At 41.0% G+C, this 20,714-nt stretch overlaps 1 protein-coding gene across 1 annotated transcript in view; it reads right to left on the reverse strand.

Annotated features, from left to right (window-relative positions):
• Nucleotides 1-317: 317 nt before the first annotated feature.
• The window catches only part of LOC126419399 (jmjC domain-containing histone demethylation protein 1-like), a 120,039-nt gene continuing 99,642 nt past the window's right edge, over nucleotides 318-20,714 (reverse strand). The window contains exon 5 of the mRNA XM_050086587.1: nucleotides 318-1,915. Within this exon, the coding sequence (XP_049942544.1) occupies nucleotides 1,601-1,915 (315 nt within the window). The 3' untranslated portion in view covers nucleotides 318-1,600. The remainder of the gene's footprint in view (nucleotides 1,916-20,714) is intronic.

Below are 20,714 nucleotides of genomic sequence, written 5' to 3' on the forward strand. Positions count from 1 at the left end.
TGTAGAGCAAATACAAATATTGTGATAAGTTACACTGATTTCTTTCAAGTGTTTTATACAATAGTTTAACATTTGGACAACACTCTTTCAGGATGTGAGGTGTCAGCAATGAAAACCCTTACAGTTTTAAAAGGACTTTACAGGATGAATAAAATAAAGACATCTGATGAAACACTTTAATAATGTAAACATTTAACAGATATCCTTTATTACAGCAATACAGCAACAGAAGCACACTTTAGACATAAAATCTTTAAGTGAATACAGTTGTCTGGGGGGGGGGGGGGGGGGGGGACACAAAAATTAAATTATAAGTAATTATGTAATAATATTTGCTGTTCTAATGAGAATGATTTATCACATGCTTAAATATTGCACAAGAATTGGCATGCAGCTCTCTTATCAGGTACAGGATGGAGGAGAACTGCAAGTTCTTCCTAACATAACATAGCTCATCAGCTTTTATGTATGTCAGGAATGTGGCTAGTGAAGCTCCCAAGCAAAAACACAATTTCACTGACCAAACAAAGGTAACAAGGGGACCCATAAGAGAAAGTAGCATTATCACTATTGCATGTACTACAATTTCTGATGTGAATACAAGCCATTATTCTTTCTTCCAACTAGCCTTCAAAATATAATAATTTCACAGTTCACATATTGTTAAATCTGGTCTTTATTTACTTAGTGTGAAAATACCTATGAAGTTGAAAGATGCAGGAAATGGTGATTCAAAATGCTCAAAATTAAATGTTACAGCAATAGTAATCAAGGCAAGTGTCGGAGACATAGTTTCCAATCCAACACACTTTTAACATACAGAAAAAAATTTGACACCTTTCAAGATTTTTACGTAATCCAATAGCTGTAAAAGTCAGTAAAAATGAAACTTCAAGACAGTAATCTGATAATACAAAAAGCTTCAAAAATTATACTTGTAAATCTGCAGTCTTTTAGAATTTGATCATCCTCCACTGTATCCTACCTGCTGTCATCTCTTAAAGATGTGCAAAAATATGTAAAATAAGGGAAAGGCAACCACTTACCCATAGAGGACTGGTGTGTGGTTGCCTTTCCTTTATTTGACTTTTTTTCCATCCAGGAATTTCCATGTTTGTTATTCATATACATGTGTGAATCACAGCAAAGAAAATAGTGCACTTCAGTACAAATGTAATCTTACCATCTAAAAAGTTGGTCAATTTTCAGGAAATTTTTATGACCTGCTCTCAAAAATCAGTCAAGCAATTTTGTGATATACACATATAACTATGATGTACTTTTCACATTACACAAATTATCTGCAGGATTAGAAGAGTACATGCTAAAGATGTTGACCTGAAGCACCCAAATCTGTAACATTATTACACATTTTCTCAGCTAACTTTGCATTACAAATTGACAGTAATAGACCACTCCAGTGCAATCTTCTGCATGACAACAGTACCAAAACATTAGCCAGCTTGTCCTTATCTTTCTTAGTTCTGACAAAGTAAATGCTCACTACATGTACTACCAAATATCACAATAAGAAACTTGGCACTTAGTGGTTTCTGATGCAGAGTATATCACATTTCCATGCTACTGCATATCCAGCACATCAGGTGGATGTTTTTTGAGGTGATGTTGTGGTGGGTGGGCTTTCAGATGACGTTTTCTTCTTAACTATCACTTTTGTATCAATAACATGTAGGCCATGTCGTGACTGTTCGGCAAACTTTGCAAGAGCGGCATCAGTGACATTCGGTGTATGGCGGAGGTCCAGTCGAACTAGAGCATCACAATGTGCCAAGTGGTCGAGACTTGAATCTGTTAGCAACCTACAGGATGACAGATCCAGAGAAGCTAACGTGGAAATCGTGGTTGCAGGGGATGTAGCCAACTGCGCTACTCCTGCATCTGTCACACGAATGCACTGCAACACAATTATGGTTGGTTGTTAATACCAGGTATCTTTTTCAGTATTAGTGTAGTAACTGTATGAGGAAAATATTTTTACTTTCAAAGTTGTTCCTTCAAAAGGAACTGAAATTTACAAAAGACTGCAGTTTTAATATTTATTGAACTAATTATCCATTAGTCTCATTTTATGTAATAAACTCTATTACAGCCTCCACTCTGGGTCTAAATCTAAACTGTTTATTCTGTTTCCAACTCAATATGTCAGCATTTTGTAACTCCATTTTGCACCAAAATATTTGTATGTGCAGAAATATCTTGCTGTAACATGGGTTTCATTTCCTTTTACTTTTCAGTTCCAGGAATGTAACATAAATGATAATACTGTAAAATCTTGTGAACATTCTATGATTTCTTAAGTAGAAGTATGTACTTTGTGTATAGTAATTTGGCACTGAAAGACCAAAAGCTAGTCCAGTGTGATGCCTGCCCTGTGAGAAAGGGGCAGGGGCATGTTTCCCCAACGCACCTGGCAGATCCAAAAACTAAGCAGTTATCACTTGCTTACACACCAAGCAACCTCTGCAAGAAGACCAAGGTATGTTATGCTTAAAGTATCTTATAATCTCTTGAAACAGTACCAAGCATGTGTGCACTTGCTAGAAACTGTGCTGGTCACAATAGGAATATCTTCATGATTTAATAATCATTAATTCTTGTAAAAGAGAGAGAGAGAGAGAGAGAGAGAGAGAGAGAGAGAAAAGGGAGAGAGCTCGAAATGGCCAACTGCCATAGTTTCTATGGAATACAGTAACTGCAAAATGCAATTTTAATAATTTTGGAACATGTGAAAACATAAGATGTATAAGGATTTCATCTAATTCTACATACAGTTCCCTCATTCTTACTCAAAACAAAGAGAAGAGTTGGAGACAACTACATGTTAATCCCGATCGACAGAAGAGAAGACAGCTAGAAAAAGGGACATAGAGAAAGTGCTATAAAATACGCCACAGATAAACTGGGGTTATGAACAAAAAATTAAATGCCCTTCGCCATATTGCTACAATGGATAAAAAGTAAAACACAGTCAACAGCCAGCATATCATTCACAAAAAACGGCTGATAAATCAGACGGCAAACACAAACAAAAACGTAAGTTGTTACAAAAAGGGCATTCTGTCAGGAAACCTCAGACCGTCAAAGGTTGAGCGCAATGACTACAAAGTGGTGGGGGGGCACTACTTAACAAATAACGATGACTAAAAAGACAGTGCCCAATGCGCAACTGAGCTAAAATCATCCCACAGCGAGGGCCGAGAGGAGGTCTGCCAAGCCGGTGAGAGAGGTTTAGTTACCCAGAGTTTGTTCCCATGAAGGAGGACCAGTGGTGATGCTAAAGTGACATCACCTACTGACAGACTGCAACACAGATCGGAGGGAATGTAAGCACTAGTGGACTGAGGTACGACTGCAACCTTGGCAGCAGCGTCAGTGGCCTTGTTTACTGTCACACCGACATGACCAGGAACCCACAAACATCACAGTGGCTCCATCAAGAGTGAGCAAGTGACAGCTCTCCTGGACCTGTTGCACTAAGGGATGGAATGTGTACACCACACAGAGGCTTTGAAGGGCACTGAGAGAGTCGGAGCAGATGACGCAATTAAAATTCCTGTGTCACCGGATGTACTGCTTGGCCTGATACAGGGCAAAGAGCTCTGCTGTAAATACTGAGCAGTGTTCTGCAAGCTGATACCAAAAAACATTGTTGCTAATGACGAAGGCACACCTGTCACCATGGTCGGTCCAAAAGCCGTAATTGTACACGGGGTACTATCGTGAAGTTCTGTGGAAAGGTTGTGAAACTGAAGGCAATAGAGTGAGGTTGGAGTAGTGTCCCTAGGAAGTGAATTAAGGCCAAGATGAACACAGGCCGCTACATGAAGCCAAGGTGGTGAAGGGTTTACACCCACCAGCGAAGTTGCAGGTACCGTGAAGTAAACGTGCCGGAGCAAGAGCTGAAAGCGAACTCCAGGAGGTAACAGAGAAGAGGGACACACTGCATACTGATGATCAAAGGAGTCATCGAAGGAGGAGGCATAGCACGGGTGGCCACGTGTGGCAGACAAATGGCTTGCATACCTTCTGAGGAGAAAGTTACGACAGTAGGACAGCAGCTTCTGCATACAGACTCAACCAGGCTGTGTGAAAGGCACCAATGGCCAAACAGATGTCACAATCGTGGATAGTATTGAGACGGCGTAAGAGGGACGGATGTGCAGATGCATGACCGAAAAACCCATAGTCTACTTTTGAACGGACAAGGGACTGGTATGAATGGAGGTTCTGTTCCCCAGGAAGTACCACTAAGGACACACAGGACATTGAGGGACCATGTACAGTGGGCTGCCATGTAAGGTATGTGCAAGACCAAAAAAGTTTCCTATTGAGCATGAGCTCCAGGAAGAGCAACAGGTCCAAAATGTGAAGACTGAAAGAAACCAAATGTGCTGCCAGAAATTCATACAAATGGTTTTGACAGTAGAAAAATTAAAGCCATTTCAGTGCTCCATGAGTAACGTGAAGATGATCGAGATATCGCTGAAGACACTGATCAATGAGACAGGTCCAAGGAGAACTGCAATAGATGGCAAAATCATCAACAAAAAGGGAGCTGGAGGTGCCCAGTGGGAGACAGGCCATTATAGTGTTAATGCCGACAGCGAAGAGGACAACACTCTGGATGGAACCCTGAGGCACACCGTTTTCCTGAATAAAGGTGTGACCAGGCAGAACCCACACATATCTTGAAAACTCTTGTCATTTAAAAAAGATAACTGAGTGATTGCCTAGGATCCTACAAATTTTGTACATTTCTCTCTTTTCCGGAGTCCTTGACAATTTCTCAGATGCATGTTTCTTCTTACCAGTTCATGCGTTCTCTTTTCAATGACCAGTCAAATTCTTACTGTATTTAAGTGTTCATTTTGAATACACAAGGCAATTTGTACAAAGTGGAATTCACCTAACAAGGAGACCTCCAGTACTCACATGTCTTCTGTTAAACTCCAAAAGCATGTTAGTACAGTGCCCTAACTCCCCACTGTTTGTAACAGACCAAATCCTTGTCCCAATTGCAATTTTATCAAGTCATCCAAATTCAAAGCCACCTTCCTAGGTGTTTTACTCCACCTGGTTAGGTTCACAACCAAAATTCTGTTCTCATGAAACAAGCCAATGAGCAACACTACCTCCAGTTTGTCAGCTGTCAAACCTTTCACATTAAATTATTCTCGCTTTACAGTCTAGATATTTGTAGTGAACAAATCTACCCCAACATTAAGTTCCCAAAGACTTATACCAATGAATTCCATTAAGCTTTCCACTCCTCTAATCAACCCACTGACTTGTCCTAAAACAAGAAGTTTATTGGCTGTCTTCTTTGCCACTACTAGCAGAAAAAAAATAAAAATGAAATGATTGTATGGCATTTATTGGCCAGGATATCCCCTTCAGGGTTCAGCCGCCATATTTCAAGTCTCTTTAGTTGATGCCACTTCAGTGACTTGTATGTCAATGATAATGAAAATGATGAAGGACACACAACACCCCTGCCGGGAATCTAACCCGGGCCCCTTGTGCGGTAGGCAGTAACTGCTGCGTTAGCAGAGAAGTTCTTACTTCAAAGCAGTCAGGAGCAGCCCCCATGTCCTCAGATAAGATTGTAATTCAAAGATTCTTTCACAACATTAAACTTGCTTCCACTGCTCTTCTAACCTTTGAAACATCATGCAATGCATATAATTTTCGTGTTCAGATCCAGCATGTGGCATCGCCACAAAGACTGCCTTTCCAGGACCAGAAACAAGGCAGAGAGGGGAGAAAATCAATTGGCTAATCCGAATAGTACTTCATATTGGTGGTGAGATAATGCATCAGCTGGTACCTACCATGGACCTGTTAGTCAAGTGACTGAGAAGTTCATTAATTGAATTATGTGATTTGACCATGAAGGCTAACTTTGTATAATCATTAAAGCAAACTAAAGTCATGCCTTCAGAGTGTACTATCAGTTGAAAGGCACCCAGTAATTTTCCCATTCCCGAAAATATTTAAGATTATGGGTTGCCTTGACATTGCTAGCCATTAGATTGAAGTATGTCTAGCAGCGAAGCAGTCAAGCAGGAAGCCCGATACAATGTTTCTTGGGAGAAGTTTGTGCCCATACTGGCCCAGTAACCTAAAATGCAGATGGCCGATTCACACCTTAAGCCACACGAACATTAACCTTCCACTCCTGGTTAATTTGGTACAGGGCACCCTTTTTGTGTTCGCAGAAATGCTATGTGTGGAGGTGCTTGTGTTAAAACTCTTAGGAGGTCAGCTGTCCCCCCATTTGTTCTCAGTTCTTGGAGAGATGGAAGACATTGGACACTGTAATTAGCAGTAATGTGGAAGTGGATGCTATTTTAGTCCAAACCATTCCTCCAGAACAATGGAAGCAGTTTCATGTATCAGTTACCGTGTGTGAAGACTATGGTTTAGCATATAGTAGCTACTGCAAGGGTGGAGTATACCTCATGTCTATGTCATTGCCTCTCAGAATTTCAGTCATTTATATCACTTGGCCTACAGCAGTATAGTTATTTTAACATTCAAGGTGATTAAGTCCGTAACAGGGCTGCTTCTTATGAATTCAGTATATTTGCAATTTAGCCTCACAAAAGGTTTCTCACTTTCTGTAGCTTTTCCCTGTGCACTTTCAACTGAAATCTTTTCAGTAGCTAGATAACTACACCCTTCACAAGTAGGTTAAGAAAAAACTCAGGGTCTGCCAATGTCAGTGATGCTGAGGTGAGGGACAAAAAGAACAAAGGGAGACAGGAAGAAAGGCAAGCAAGGTGCCCCGTCGCGGGAGCAGCCGGAAGTCCCCGAAAGCAAAGTGCGATGAGGGGACTTACAACATCAGTCCCTACCGCTTTTCAGAGGTACTCTACTCTGGGATTGACTTTAAAAGATTAGCAACACTGACAGGGCTAGAGAAAGACAAATGATGAACAAATCTGACAGACCACATGGGAGTGAGTGAGTGAGTGAGGGTGAGGACTGGGTTGGACCACCACCCCACCTCCCAATTGCATCACCAGGCACAGCACAGATACGAGTTTTAGTTTCTGTCAACAGTAACACCCCCCCCCCCCCCCAGCACTCTGTTAACATGGTTGACAGTCATATTAACCCAGGGCTGGTCATGGTGCTGCAAAACAGCCACAAACCCCACACGAGTGTGAGCTGTTGCTGCTCCTATTACATCCAGGTCACACCTAATACTATAGTCTGAACTGCTAGCCAGGCTGTTTCCTGCTCCTCCTACTATAAGAACATGGTCCCCACCATCAAAATCTTTGCACAAGGCCCCTACGTTTTCTGTAACCTGGCTAAGCTTAGCACTAGGTTTTGCAATGCTTGTGACCTGGTACTCGACTCTTAGCCTATCCTACAGCAACCTACCTACATATCTCCCGTGACTGCTACCTAACAGCACGACTCTTTTCTTTCTGCTTGACTTTACTCCTGACCTAACATTACAATTGTTACTATGAGTCTGCTGCACACTACTTTGCTCAAAAACTGTTTGAGGCTCTTCTACTTCAGGTAACATATCAAATTGATTACTCACTGGACTCTGAAGAGTCATTTCTGGGGTTTTCTCCTCCTGGCTATGACTTGTTACATGTTCCCAGCTTCCATTGTCTCTTTCCTCCTTCAATCTGTCTAATTCGAAGTACACCATTTCTAGTTCAGCCTGAAGGGCGCAAACCTTTTTTCGCTGTTCCACAATTTTCTTGTCACGGTTACATAATCTACAACTCCATTGGCGAGCCTCATCTGGCACTGTAACAGCTTCCCCACTAGGATCACCCCAGTGAAACACCATCCCACAATCCTGACATTTCACTCCCGTGCAAACTAATCTACGACAACATCCACATTTGTCACACATGACAGCAGATTAAACAATACAAATTACACTACAAACAAACAACACAAATACAAACAATACAAATTACACTACAAACAATCCCACTACACCAATAAATAATTAGTAGAAGGCAACTTAGCTTCTGGTGAGATAAGCAGAGAACTTCTGGATGTCAGGAGAATGTAGCAGCAGGCGAATGTAAACAAAGTGAAATTAATTGCCCATGCCAATGGCTTGCACTTTAGAACAGTTATCTTTTCACGAAAACTATGCAAGTACAAGCAAAACCTTCAATGTATAGATCACAATAGATACTAATTTACTTACTTAAGCTACAATATTGCCTTAATAAATTGTTTTTCCATGAGTAAACACCTAATATTTACGAGCGCACTGAGTAAACACACACGCCTGCTACAAAGAGCTCCACCGGCCTTCCAGAAGAGACTGTAAAGCAGCTAAGGGCTAAAGCACCAGTACCACCCAGATTTTATGGCCTGTCAAAGGTGCTCAAGGAAAGTGTTCCTCTACGACCAATAGTCAGCAATATTGTTGCAGCCACCTACCCCCCACTGCTCAGCACCTTAAGAAGATGTTCTTGCCATATGCGGGGAAGTGTGCCTCTCACATTCACAACTCAGAAGATTTCCTGCAATGCCTTAGGCAGTTACAGATCTCCGACTGCGACACATGGTCAGTTTCGATGTGGTCTCCGTGTACGCCTGCGTACCCCTGAGTGATACACTTGAGCTGATTGGAAGAAAGTTCGACGGTGCTCTCCTGGACTTATTCAGACACATACTGACTTCAATGTACTTCCTATATGGGGTCAATTCTATGAGCAAACGGAAGGAATGGCAGTGGGCAGCACGCTCTCACCGGTTGTGGCCAATCTCTTTATGGAAAGATATGAAGAGGACGCACTTACATCAGCCCCAGATCAACCGAAATGCTTTTTCAGATACATGGATGACACCTTTATCATATGGCCCCAAGGGAGGGAAAAGGTTGATGTTTTCTGGGACTACCTAAACTCATGCCATCCTAACATTAAATTCACCATGGAACTGGAGAAAGATGGACTACTCCCTTTCCTAGATGTACTAGTTAAGAGGAAGGGAGATGGTACCTTCAGTCACTCACATCGACTTGTACCTGCAAACCAGCAGTTGCCACCACCTGGCACAGAAACATGGTGTACTCAGAACACTGATTCACCGGGCACGAACTCTGTCAGATCCAGATAATTTGGCAATGGAGATAGAACATCTACAATCTGTGTTCTACAAAATTGTAAACTCTTCTCAAGATGTTCAAAAGGCGCTGTACCCTGTTTTGCCACCAGAGGTTCCTGAAGAGATACAAGAAGAAACACAAAAGGTTGCACATTTGCCATATGTTGGGTGATATGTTCCAAAATCAGCAGAATCCTTTTCAAACATAACATTAAAGGTGTGCTCCATCAACCCACCAAGATTAAGGTTCTGCTAGGGAGTGCGAAGGATGACCTGCATCTACAGAAACCAAGCGTTTACCATGTACCATGTGAATGCGGGATGGCATACATCGGCCACATCAAGTGCAAAGAGCACCGAAGGCACATCAGACAGGTGACCAAGTCAGTGATTGCCAAGCATTGTTTAGAACTCTATGAAGTATGATGATGGCAAAATTTTAACACGAACATCGAGATACTGGGACAGTTTAGTGTAATGTCGTGAAGCTTATTGAATTGAAAGTTCCTCTGCGCATTATTAATTTAAATTCCTGTTTCTGCGGAGGAAAAACAAGCTGTTTTCTCCCCAACTACAGTACATCTTAGTGCTGTTCTTATCGGCAGGCGCATATTTCCATCGGCCAATCGTTTGAATAAAGTGTAATTAGCATTACAAATATTTTTTGTTCTGTTTTTATCAGAATACATAGAATAAATGAGCACATTTGGTGGTCGTATGCAAGAAATTCCTGACGTATCTGTGGATAATTTTGAAAATGAAAATCTGCGATCAACAGCCTTCTTCCTTAGTCATGCGCATACGGATCACATGAGGGGCTTATATGAAGTTGCTTTCTACGAGCGGCTACAAACTGCAGAAAGGGAAGGTTATAATGTTTATTTGTATTGCACGGATATTACACGTGTTTACTTAATGAATATGAGTGGTAAGAAACTTAATAAGTATATAAAAGTGCTGCAGCTGGGACCATCCTTAATAGATGTTCCATTCTCAGAAAACCCTCATGATAGTAGAACCCTAGCTGTCACCTGCATACCTGCTGGACATTGCCCAGGCTCTGTAATGTTTTTATTTGAAACTGACAAATTTAGTGTCCTGTATACTGGAGATTTTCGAATTTTACAGTGTCAAAGAATCTATTGGGATTAAGGTCGCAGAGAATCTCATTAACCAGGACACCAGTTTCCAGCTGAGCTCAGCTTGGCACCCAGCACTCTAACTTCTGAAGACGCAGTGTAGGCAAAATCCAGACCTCAAGGGAACCAAGTATAAAGATTAGGGATAACAGCCCAGTACATGTAACAAAGGACGTACATGAAATGGTACCTAAGACAACAGACACAATATCTGAGGGCGTTCTTCCAAGTCTTGAGTGACAATTTGAACAGAACTGGCCTGAAAATGACACTGGGGGACAAGAACCCGAGGTAGGAGACGAGGTACTGGCAGAAGTAAAGCTGTGAGGACGGGGCGTGAGTCTTGCTTGGGTAGCTCAGTTGGTAGAGCACTTGCCCGCGAAAGGCAAAGGTCCCGAGTTTGAGTCTCGGCCCGGCACACAGTTTTAATCTGCCAGGAAGTTTCAATTATTAAGTGGTTCTCAGAAAATAGACTCTCCCTTAATTTTGAAAAAACTCACTACAGTATATCCAGTTCTGGACACTGAATAGTCATACTGACAATTGATGTAGAATATGAACAGGGCTCAGTTAAGAGGGAAGATTTCTCCAAATTTTTGGGTGTTCACATTGATCACAACTTGAACTGGAAGAAGAATATAACTGAGCTTCTCAAACAATTAAATTCAGCTTCTTTCGCTCTTTGTATAATCGCTACTCTTGGGAATAAACGAATCAGCCTCCTAATGTACTTTGCATATTTCCACTCAATAATGTCTTATTGAATAGTTTTCTGGAGTAACTCACCACTTAGGCATAAAGCATTGATTGCACAAAAGAGAGCAGTGAGAATAATTACTGGTGTTCACCCAAGGACGTCATGTAGGCACCTACTCAAGGAGTTAGGTATTTCAACTGCACCATATAGTACATATATTTGCCAATGAATCTCATTATAAGTAATCGATCTCAATTCACGAAGAACTGTGATGTTCGTACATACAATGCTAGAGGAAAAAATGACCTTTCCTATCTGTTATTGAAGCTGTCAGTTGCTCAAAAAGGAGTACATTATTCAGCAACAAAAATCTTTGATCGTTTGCCCAACAACATAAAGTGTCTGGCAGGTAGATCAAGTTTTAAATCTAGCTTAAAATTATTTCTTTTGAACTTTTTTTAAAGAAAGAAAGTACCTCTAAATGTAGTTGCATGTGTAGAACTAAACATTTCAGTAATATTAATATTAGCATTATTCATGTGTGTATATACATCTTTTAATCTGACTTGTTCCACATCATATTGATAGAATAACCGTGAAAGTGATCTACGGAACATGACATTACTAAACTAAACTACTAATAAACAAGTACAACGCTGTCAAGTTGTTTCTACTCAATGCCTCTCCCGCTTGCCAGACCGGCAAAGTCATCCAGTGGTAAGTGAAACCTCACTGTCATAGTTTGCTTTCTGCTTTGTGGTACATGCTTTGCCTGCAAATTGGTATCAGTCTACTCCTGGATCATGACGTGTATACTTTGTAGCTATTAAAACTGCAGAGAGAATTCAAATGGTGATGCTCACGTATGAAGACGCTCCACTGGATTTCAAACTACGCCTGGCTGACAGAATGCTAGCACTTTCACAGCACCACTCATGGATTAATCCTCATCGTGACCTCGCTAGAGCTGGCAGCATCCCCACTTACATCGTCAACAACACGACATCGGCTGAGCCTAGCCAACACTCCAATTGCACTCCCGGCCACTACCGCCGCACATACGCCGGCCTCCCAATGTCTACCAGGACTTGGAAAACCTTGCTCAGATGGCACCTGCTACTGCTCCATGTGGTCTTCCAGGTGACAAACGTTACCAATGCAGACTACCACTGGTGTAAGCCTGCCTGGTTGGCCGTGCAGCCTAAGGCATGGCTTTCCGGGCAAGAAGGAGCGCCTGGTCCCCGGCACGAATCCACCCGGCAGACTTGTGTCGAAGTCCGGTGAATCGGCCAGTCTGTCGATGGTTTTTAGGCGGTTTTCCATCTGCCTCAGTGACTGTGGGCTGGTTCCCCTTATTCCACCTCAGTTACACTATGTCGGCAGTTGCTACGCAAACAAGTTCTCCATGTATGCGTACACCACCATTACTCTACCATGCAAACGTAGGGGTTACATTCGTCTGGTGTGTGACGTTCCCTGAGGGGTCCACCAGGGGCCGAACCACACAATAACCCTGGGTTCGGTGTGGGGCAGTGGAGGGGTGAAGTGGACTGCAGTAGTCGTGGTGTTGTGGACCACTGTGGCTGCGGTGGGGACGGAGCCTCTCCATCATTTCTAGGTCCCCAGTTAACATACAATACAATAAAATACCACTGGCGTACCTCCACATGGTCACCAACCCATGCCTGCCAGTCAAAATAATGCAAGTCGGCTGGTCACTATGCCCACCTATGCACACTGCCTGTGCTGGTTCCACATTTGCTTCAGATCCAACATGCTATGTTACAGACAGCCATGCTCCTACACAAACTGATCTTGCAGCCTGATACTTTCACACCAGGTCATTCATTCTCTTCAAGTTGCCACAAATCACAACGTCATGGTAGTGTTTACAGGTCTCATCTGTGACCGATGGCTCTCTCCTCTTTGTTTATGGCACTCAACTGAATCATTTTCTAGTCGACACTGGAGCTGACTTCAGCACAAACCACAGTTTTTCACTCCCACTACACTTTCATCTTCACCCATAAAACTGCATGCAACTAATGCCTCTGTGAGACCAACTGTTGGCACTGCCGCCTCCATCACTCTCAATCTTGGCAAGCATGCACCTATGCCATGGACATTCTTAGTGAGTGAAGCAGTGGAATCCATCTTAGGAGCAGACTTCAGGCACTACCATTTACTGCCAGACCTGATCTACACTCTGCTCCTGCACCACGATGGCCAACAGCTGATCAGCTTTTCCTTTCCTGCGAATGATATGCTGCCGTCTCCTACTTCAGATGTCTCTTGATTTTATCTAGATATGTCAAATGCTTCTGGATGAGCTCCGCATGATATCTGCCATGCACTCTGAACTCTAACATTCCAACTCACATAGGCGAGCAACTAATGACCACCTCCACTCGTGCACCGCCAAGACATCTAGCAAGTTTCAAATGGCTCAATGGCAAATTACCATTTTGCAACATCTACACCTGCTGCTTGATGAAGACCTTATGTCAGCCTCAAAACACATCAGTCAAGTGGCATTATCTACTTGTGCTTGCGTGACCACACCCAGTGTTACAGACAGTGCCTCTGCAACCGGGTTGTCCATTGACAATGGTGTTACAATAACATTCACTTCACACAAGCCCATTTGGCCAAAGACTATTTGTACCATCTGATAAAGTTCATCACAACGCCATCCCCGGCCCGTCAGTCCATCATCACACCGCTGCCTATCTCTCCATAAACTCAAAGTAGCAAGAGCTTCCATGGATGGATTCTTGTTTGCTAGCACTGAACTGCCATCTGACTGCCTGGGTTTCTATAAAGCTCATCCTCATAAGGGTAGCACTTGCCGATTGTGTGACAATTGTCAGTACCTCAACACCCGGACTATGATAGATAGCTACTCTGTACTGAACTCTCAAGACTTTACACACGAACTTGCTGGTGCCAGTATATTCAGTCCTATTTACGGATACCTGTGACAGATGAGGATAATACCAGAAACTACAATAATCAAACCATTTGGTCTGTTTGCATGTTTATTTATGCCGAGTGGGTTAAAAATGCAGCCCAGATCTGGCAGATGTTTACTGACGGCATCCTATTTAGCCTATCCTCATGCTATGCTGACCTAGATGGCTTGATAATTTTTCCCAGTCCCCCACTGAACATGAGATTCATTTACTCATTGTGTTGGTCAAGTTAGCAGCACACTGCATTGTAATTAATAACGATGATTGCCAACCAAGGCAGTCATTTGTCACCTTCACTGGACATTTGGTTGATGCTTCGGGGACATGCCACATGCTGGAGAAAAGGGAACAAATCCGTCTTCTCCCTCCCCACTCGGACTATCGAGAACTATGACAGGGTGTATACGTGGACGAGGAAAAAAAATTCCCGGATTTTTCCCGGAATTCCCGGTTAAATGTACACTTCCTCCCAGGTGAAAATACCCTTCTTTGGTGTTAAGTGAGAGTATACTTTTCTGCGGAACTGTAAAACTTATCAGTCTTTTGAATGGTTATGGTTTAATACACCGGCACTTTAGAAAACGAAACTCAGGGAACAAAACACGTTTTGGGAAGATGTCTGACGTGCAGCAAGATGTACACTGCATATTTTCTTATTACGAAAGTATAAATTAGAATTCCACCAAACATTGCACGTTTCTTGCCACAACATTGAAATCGTGATTGCGATGCGCTTTTGTAAACCTGTCATAGCTCACGTCATGTGATCTCGCCAGCCAACGGACAGCGGAGGTTCAGAACATAGGACACGTGGTGCAGTCAGCCAATAGCTTTATTTGCCAATAGCAACATCACTGTTAAGCAACGCAAACACACAAATAGGAAAAGTTAATGGTTTAAATTAATATACGTAGTGCTGCTACAAGAAAAGAAAAGCTTTCACATGTAATGTTGCCCCTTTTTGCAAGTGTTACACTTTAAGCTACATCACACAAACATGCCAGTAAAGTTTTTAAGAACGACATAAATGTCAGGTCTTCTGGGCTCAAAATTATTCTAAATCATCGTACTCAAAGAGTTGATTTTTAAGTGAGATTCAAAAGCTCTGCGAGTTAAGAAATTCATCGCACATTCTCGCACATAGTTCGTCTTCCGTAAAAGGAAATTTACTTTGAAAGAAACGCTTTTCATACCACCATCCACAATATTTTCCTGCGACATGTTAGAAATAGGTTCGTTTCAGCAGTTACCAGAGAGCGCCAGATAACAAGCGTCTTACGTAATGTCACAAAAGAAACAAGATATTAGAGGATACTCAAAGAGCACGGGAATTTCGTGAATCATACTAAAATGTATAATTCCGCTTAAAGTGCACATTCGTATGTCCAGATTCGGATGTAAGTTTTCTTGGAGTACCAGTACTGTATTATCTCATGTTTGGTTCCTTATTATGGTAGGGTTACCAAATTATTTTCGGTGAAAACCGGGACACATTCACCCGGGTGCCAATGGTCACCTCATTCCACATGTACCAAGGTTTCTTAATTTTAAATATTAATGTTTTGTTGATACATTTTGTTAACCCGATTATTATAACTAGTAAGAGGATACAAAAGATTGATAATGACAGTTAATAAGTGTATACAGTAATAAAGAAATGTATTAAGATTTTACAAAATTTTACAGCCATTCAATTTTTAATCAATTAATATTAATATGAGCTTTGATATTACTGAGCACTTGTGGATGGAATTGACTGTCCTTGGAGAAAAGGGTATTTTTCACTGCCTCCAGCCTTCTTGATCATGTCTTTGTTCTTTGAGACACAGTGATAAAACTCAGCACAATCCATTTTGTAGTTGTACAGGATCTGCAGGATTGCTTCAAGAGAGTCCACCTCCATTCTGTTCCTTTCATCAGTCCACTGGATATTCATGAACGAAAATATTCTTTCCACATTGGCATTATGGGCTGGGATTGCAAATAAATACCTAGCAATTACTACCAACTAAGAGTAATGCTGAAGACAGTCACAGCTTTTTAAAAAACTCACCCACTTCTCATGACATTCCAATGGTGTTTTTTTCCCATCATTCCACTTGTGAAGACTTTTCAACAAAATTTGTCAGTATGCCGAACTAATCAAAGAGAATGGAATCATCGATTTCAATCTCTTTACTCTTCAAATAAGAAACTGTCTCTTCAACACTTTCCCATTTTGGCACTATCTCCAGTAACATCCAAACACCGGCGATGAGGGTAAATATGAGGAGCTCCACTTGCTGAGATATTCTACACAAGTGTCATAAAACTTGTTAACTTCTTTTCTAAAACTCCTTTCCACTGCTTCTGATCTTTTAAGGACAGATTTCACATTAAAAGAGATGAACTGCTGTTCTCTCCTCTTAGTAACAGTTTCCAGAGTATTTTTCAAAACATCATTTACCTCTATTACACTTTTCGTGCTTCCCTCAATTTCCTTTATCCTATGCTGCAAAGTGCTAAGCTCACTGTGAATGAACCGTAAGTAGGCTTCACTGAAAGGGTTACTGAAAAACTGAACCAATATTTTGAGGGTTTTGTCTTCATTTAGGAAAAAATCTTTTTAACGGTTCGAACAGGCGGATCACTCTTTCAACTGCTGGAAACAGTGATAACTAGCGAGTTTTCAAGTGGCACATTACATTCATATATTCAGTTCCCACATAATCACAGAACTCCTTAAGCCTCTCTGTTCTAACAGTATATATGTAAAAGTGTGAGTATACCTTCATGACAGTTTCAACATCTCAGCTTAAACTGTCAGCAGATGTCTGCACGCTATAGTGTAAAACATGTGCACGGCATCCTATGCCTTCAATGTTTTCATGCAATGTTGCCTTTAATTTGGTAAATGCGTTGCATTTACCTTGTCTTTTAAAACCACCAAAGTTTGTGTTGGTGTTGTCTCCACAAAATGCCACCCCATTTATTTTTCTCAAGATCAAACATTTCGATAGTATTCATACAAAATCTTCAAATTTCGTCAGATGTTTCATTAGGTAGGGAACTCACCTTCAAAAGTTTGGTCTGAATTCCCTGATTAATATCGAAAAACTGAACAACAAATGGAAATCTTTCAGTGGCCTTATGATTTCTGGCATCAGTGGATATCCCGTAGAAAGAAGACTTTTTGATGTATTCAAGGCTTTCCTTTACACTCTGGGGAGCAATAACTCGTTTCACTAAGGCTGACACTTCAGTTCTTGCTGAACTAAACTTTTTTGCAATGGAAGAATCAAACATAATGCTGTTAAGTTTATTAGTACAATCACTAGATCTATAAGTTTGGTGATGTTTTACCGTGTGGTAGGCTGGTGTAAGCTCGGCTGCTCGACTTTCGTCTCTTCACTTGACTGATGTTTCACAAAATAATTTTGAAGAGTTTTACTGCAGCTCGGTGCACTGTATCTGTTAATGTGTTTCTTCGACCTGATGTGATCAACCATGTCGGAACGTCCACCACGACTTATACTAATAAAACAGTTACATACGGAACACTCTGCTTCGTAATCAAAACGACCTTTCTTAATGAAATTCCATTCCTTGGAATAACAGTCACTTAACTTGCAGGCACGTTTCGGCATTGCGTTTCACAGTACTGCAGCAATAATACCACTAATATGAGAAAAAAACTATTGCAGTTTGTCTGACAAAATATCAACTACTACACTGTTCTGACAATGAGTGTGTGAGTAAGTGGCGTTACAATCGGACGGTTTCATAGCTCTGTTGCAATAATACAACTTACTACTTGTTGGCCAAAGTACCGCTCAAAGTAAATTATTGCCTGAGTGTATCAATACTGATACTGTGATTACTAGTATGGGACAATGGAGGTTTTAGACAAATAAGCTAAAATATATTAACTTCTTGTGTTGTATTTCCTTTAATATAGCGAAATCCCAAAAATTTGAGAAAGTTTCACGAAATGTATTTAAAAACTGAATTTCGGGACTTTTGACCGTCCCGAAACAAATTTTCGGGACACCGGAACACAGGGATGAAAACCGGGACAATTCCGGTTTTCCGGGACGTTTGGTCACCCTATATTATGGCGTAATGCTATACATGCTAGAAGATGAAAACGTGCACTTGAAATGCTGCAAACAGTTGAAACTAGCCAGTACTGCGGAATTGAACATTTCGTTTGAAATACATTGACTGCCTCTGCCGAAAAGGTTAATAGAAGTCAAATTGCTTTAGCAAACAGACAAAAAATAACTTCATTGTTCTGCAAGGCGATTAACGCCTGACTGTCAGAAAGGTGGAAATAAAATCTGAAACTAATAACATATTTTAGCCTTCCGTAATTAGTGAATGTGTTTTAATTCATTTGATAGCGCCTGCCCACAGATATCCGTTTTGTTTTCGTTTGATGTGAGAGTAAACGAAGGATAAACAGCAAAATCACTAAATGTATACATGGGTCGCCCATCATCCCCGGATCTACGACATTTGCTAACCGTGTCAATACTAAAAATAAAAAAAAACGAATTTTCAAAAATATGTTCATCTTGTAGCGCACATCTTGCTCAAAAGTCTCAAACATAAAACATATGTGTTCGAGGAAATTTAAGACATGTTGTTTGGTCTTAAGTGTGCCAAAGTGCAGTGCCATGCCTCTTTAGACAGCATTCTTCTATCGAACGTCACTGTATTTCGTTCCGTGGAATTTAAACGTGTATATTTAGTAGTGGATGCCATCAAACTATATTCAGGACAGTGGAAATTGAAATGTCCTGTGGTGTCTGTCCTGCTCCCATTTGGCCGGTTTGACAGCCTGTCCCTCTTTTTTTTTTCTTTTTTTTTTTTTTTTTTTTTTTAATACCTCGCGATTAATAGCGGATGGGATTATTTGTAGTCAGAAGAACAAGAACTCTTCAGAAAATATGCACTCTATTGCCTATTAGTTAATAACTTGCTGTTTTGTGCGACATAAAATTAAATATAGGATACATAAAACCAATAAAGACAAGAGACAAGCAAGAAAGTACACATTTCTTCAATTCTTAGCTCCTAGCCTTTTTGTCTCTCTAATCTTGCTACACCTTCACGTGGCGTGGTTTCCTTTCTGCGAAAGAATCTATTACCTCATCAAAGTTCGTCAAACGTTTTGCTACATGAAAAATCCAAATGTCGTTATCTAATACTGAAAAATCTGTTAATACAAATATTACCCAAGACTGGTGTGGTTTCTCGATCTGATTATATCTATTTTGTCACTGTCTGCTAGATAAAACAAAATAGGCCTTGCTAATATTGCAGCAATTTTGTAACACACACCAAATAAACGAGCCTGTTTTGGCACAAATGGCCATTTTTATAACAAGACATAATATAATTCACGAAGTACCAATATCAAATGCCTATTAGGCCTACTACAAGCAAAAAGCTTTATGTTAGGAAATAGTTTCACATTTCATTCACACGCACCAGTTTCTCAATCATGAGATCAAAAAGTAGCATTATGAAATTGTTATATAAATTTGGAATCGTCTTATTCTTCCATAATTTGTATAATGTCCCCTTTTCTTCTCCTTCCCCATTCTAACAAACAATCTCGTAATCACCAATTGTGTAGCTATTCCTGGCACGGTCAAAAGCCTTTGTTACGTATTCGTACAAACCGTTTTTCCGCGTTACTTCCAGAATAAAACTTACGCGGCTGCTAGCCGGGGACTGTACAACTGCTCCATACTAGTGTAGCGATTTGGCCAAAAATTTTCTGTCAAAATTTCATTTTCTTGGATACATCGAGAAGACAATATGTAATCTTTCTCACCTGTTATTCCTGTTAGTCGTTTATTTCCATTCTAGTAGTCTGCTAGTCTGAATCTAAGGATTTCGCTAGTAATTATAACAACGCTGATCATTCGCAAATCCAATCAATCACATAATCAGACGGCAACTGGCATTCATCCGTTTGGCTTTACTCCGCTCAGCTCTTATAGCCCCGTCCCTTTTTGCCTGGGGAAAGTTTATTTCTAGATGCGACGAGGATGTGTTCAAAAACAAACAGAGATGCGTTTCAGAATCATATGAATAATCGATAGACCAACGTTCACTGGATACTAAGCGCTTTGTCAAACAAGTTTTTTTCCCCCACGCGAATATTAATTTGGAGGCCCCTTTTCCCGGTAGCATCTAGCTGCTTGCTGCGACTGCTTGCACAGCCAACAACCACATTCCTGTAGCCAGAAGCGGAACAATCTACTGCTCAAACGCGACTCAACTGCGCATGCGCACGAGTCCGCCCGTAACTGCTAAAACGAATCTCATGTAAACAGTTGTGATTTCACGCTCAACGGAGGCAATTTGTTGTTACGGAGTATTGCATTCTCTTCCTGTAGCCTTTGACACATTTTGCTATTGGCACACGCTTGCATGAGCACTGTGTGTCATTTGTATATGACACATTTCCTTTGCAATTCAAGTTATTTTCGTTTTTTTCTATCATTTATATTTTATTGTTGAAGAGTTATTCTGCAGTAGCGTGATACAGTAATATCTTTTGTCAGAGTGCTGGTTATTACCAGTGAATGTTACAAAAAATTAACTGAAAACTAAAACAAGGAAAAATTCCCGGTTTTTTTTCCGGTTTTCTCCCGGATGAAAAAATTCCCGGGTTTTTCCCTGTATGATGATTCTTCAGAGTCATTAAGTTTTACAGGCACCATCTCCCACATGCTGCTGAAACACACTTTTGCTTCAGACTGAGCCGCTGCATGGCAAGAACATCGCCAG

This window comes from Schistocerca serialis, chromosome 9 (assembly GCF_023864345.2).
Source record: "Schistocerca serialis cubense isolate TAMUIC-IGC-003099 chromosome 9, iqSchSeri2.2, whole genome shotgun sequence".
Taxonomy (NCBI): domain Eukaryota; kingdom Metazoa; phylum Arthropoda; class Insecta; order Orthoptera; family Acrididae; genus Schistocerca; species Schistocerca serialis.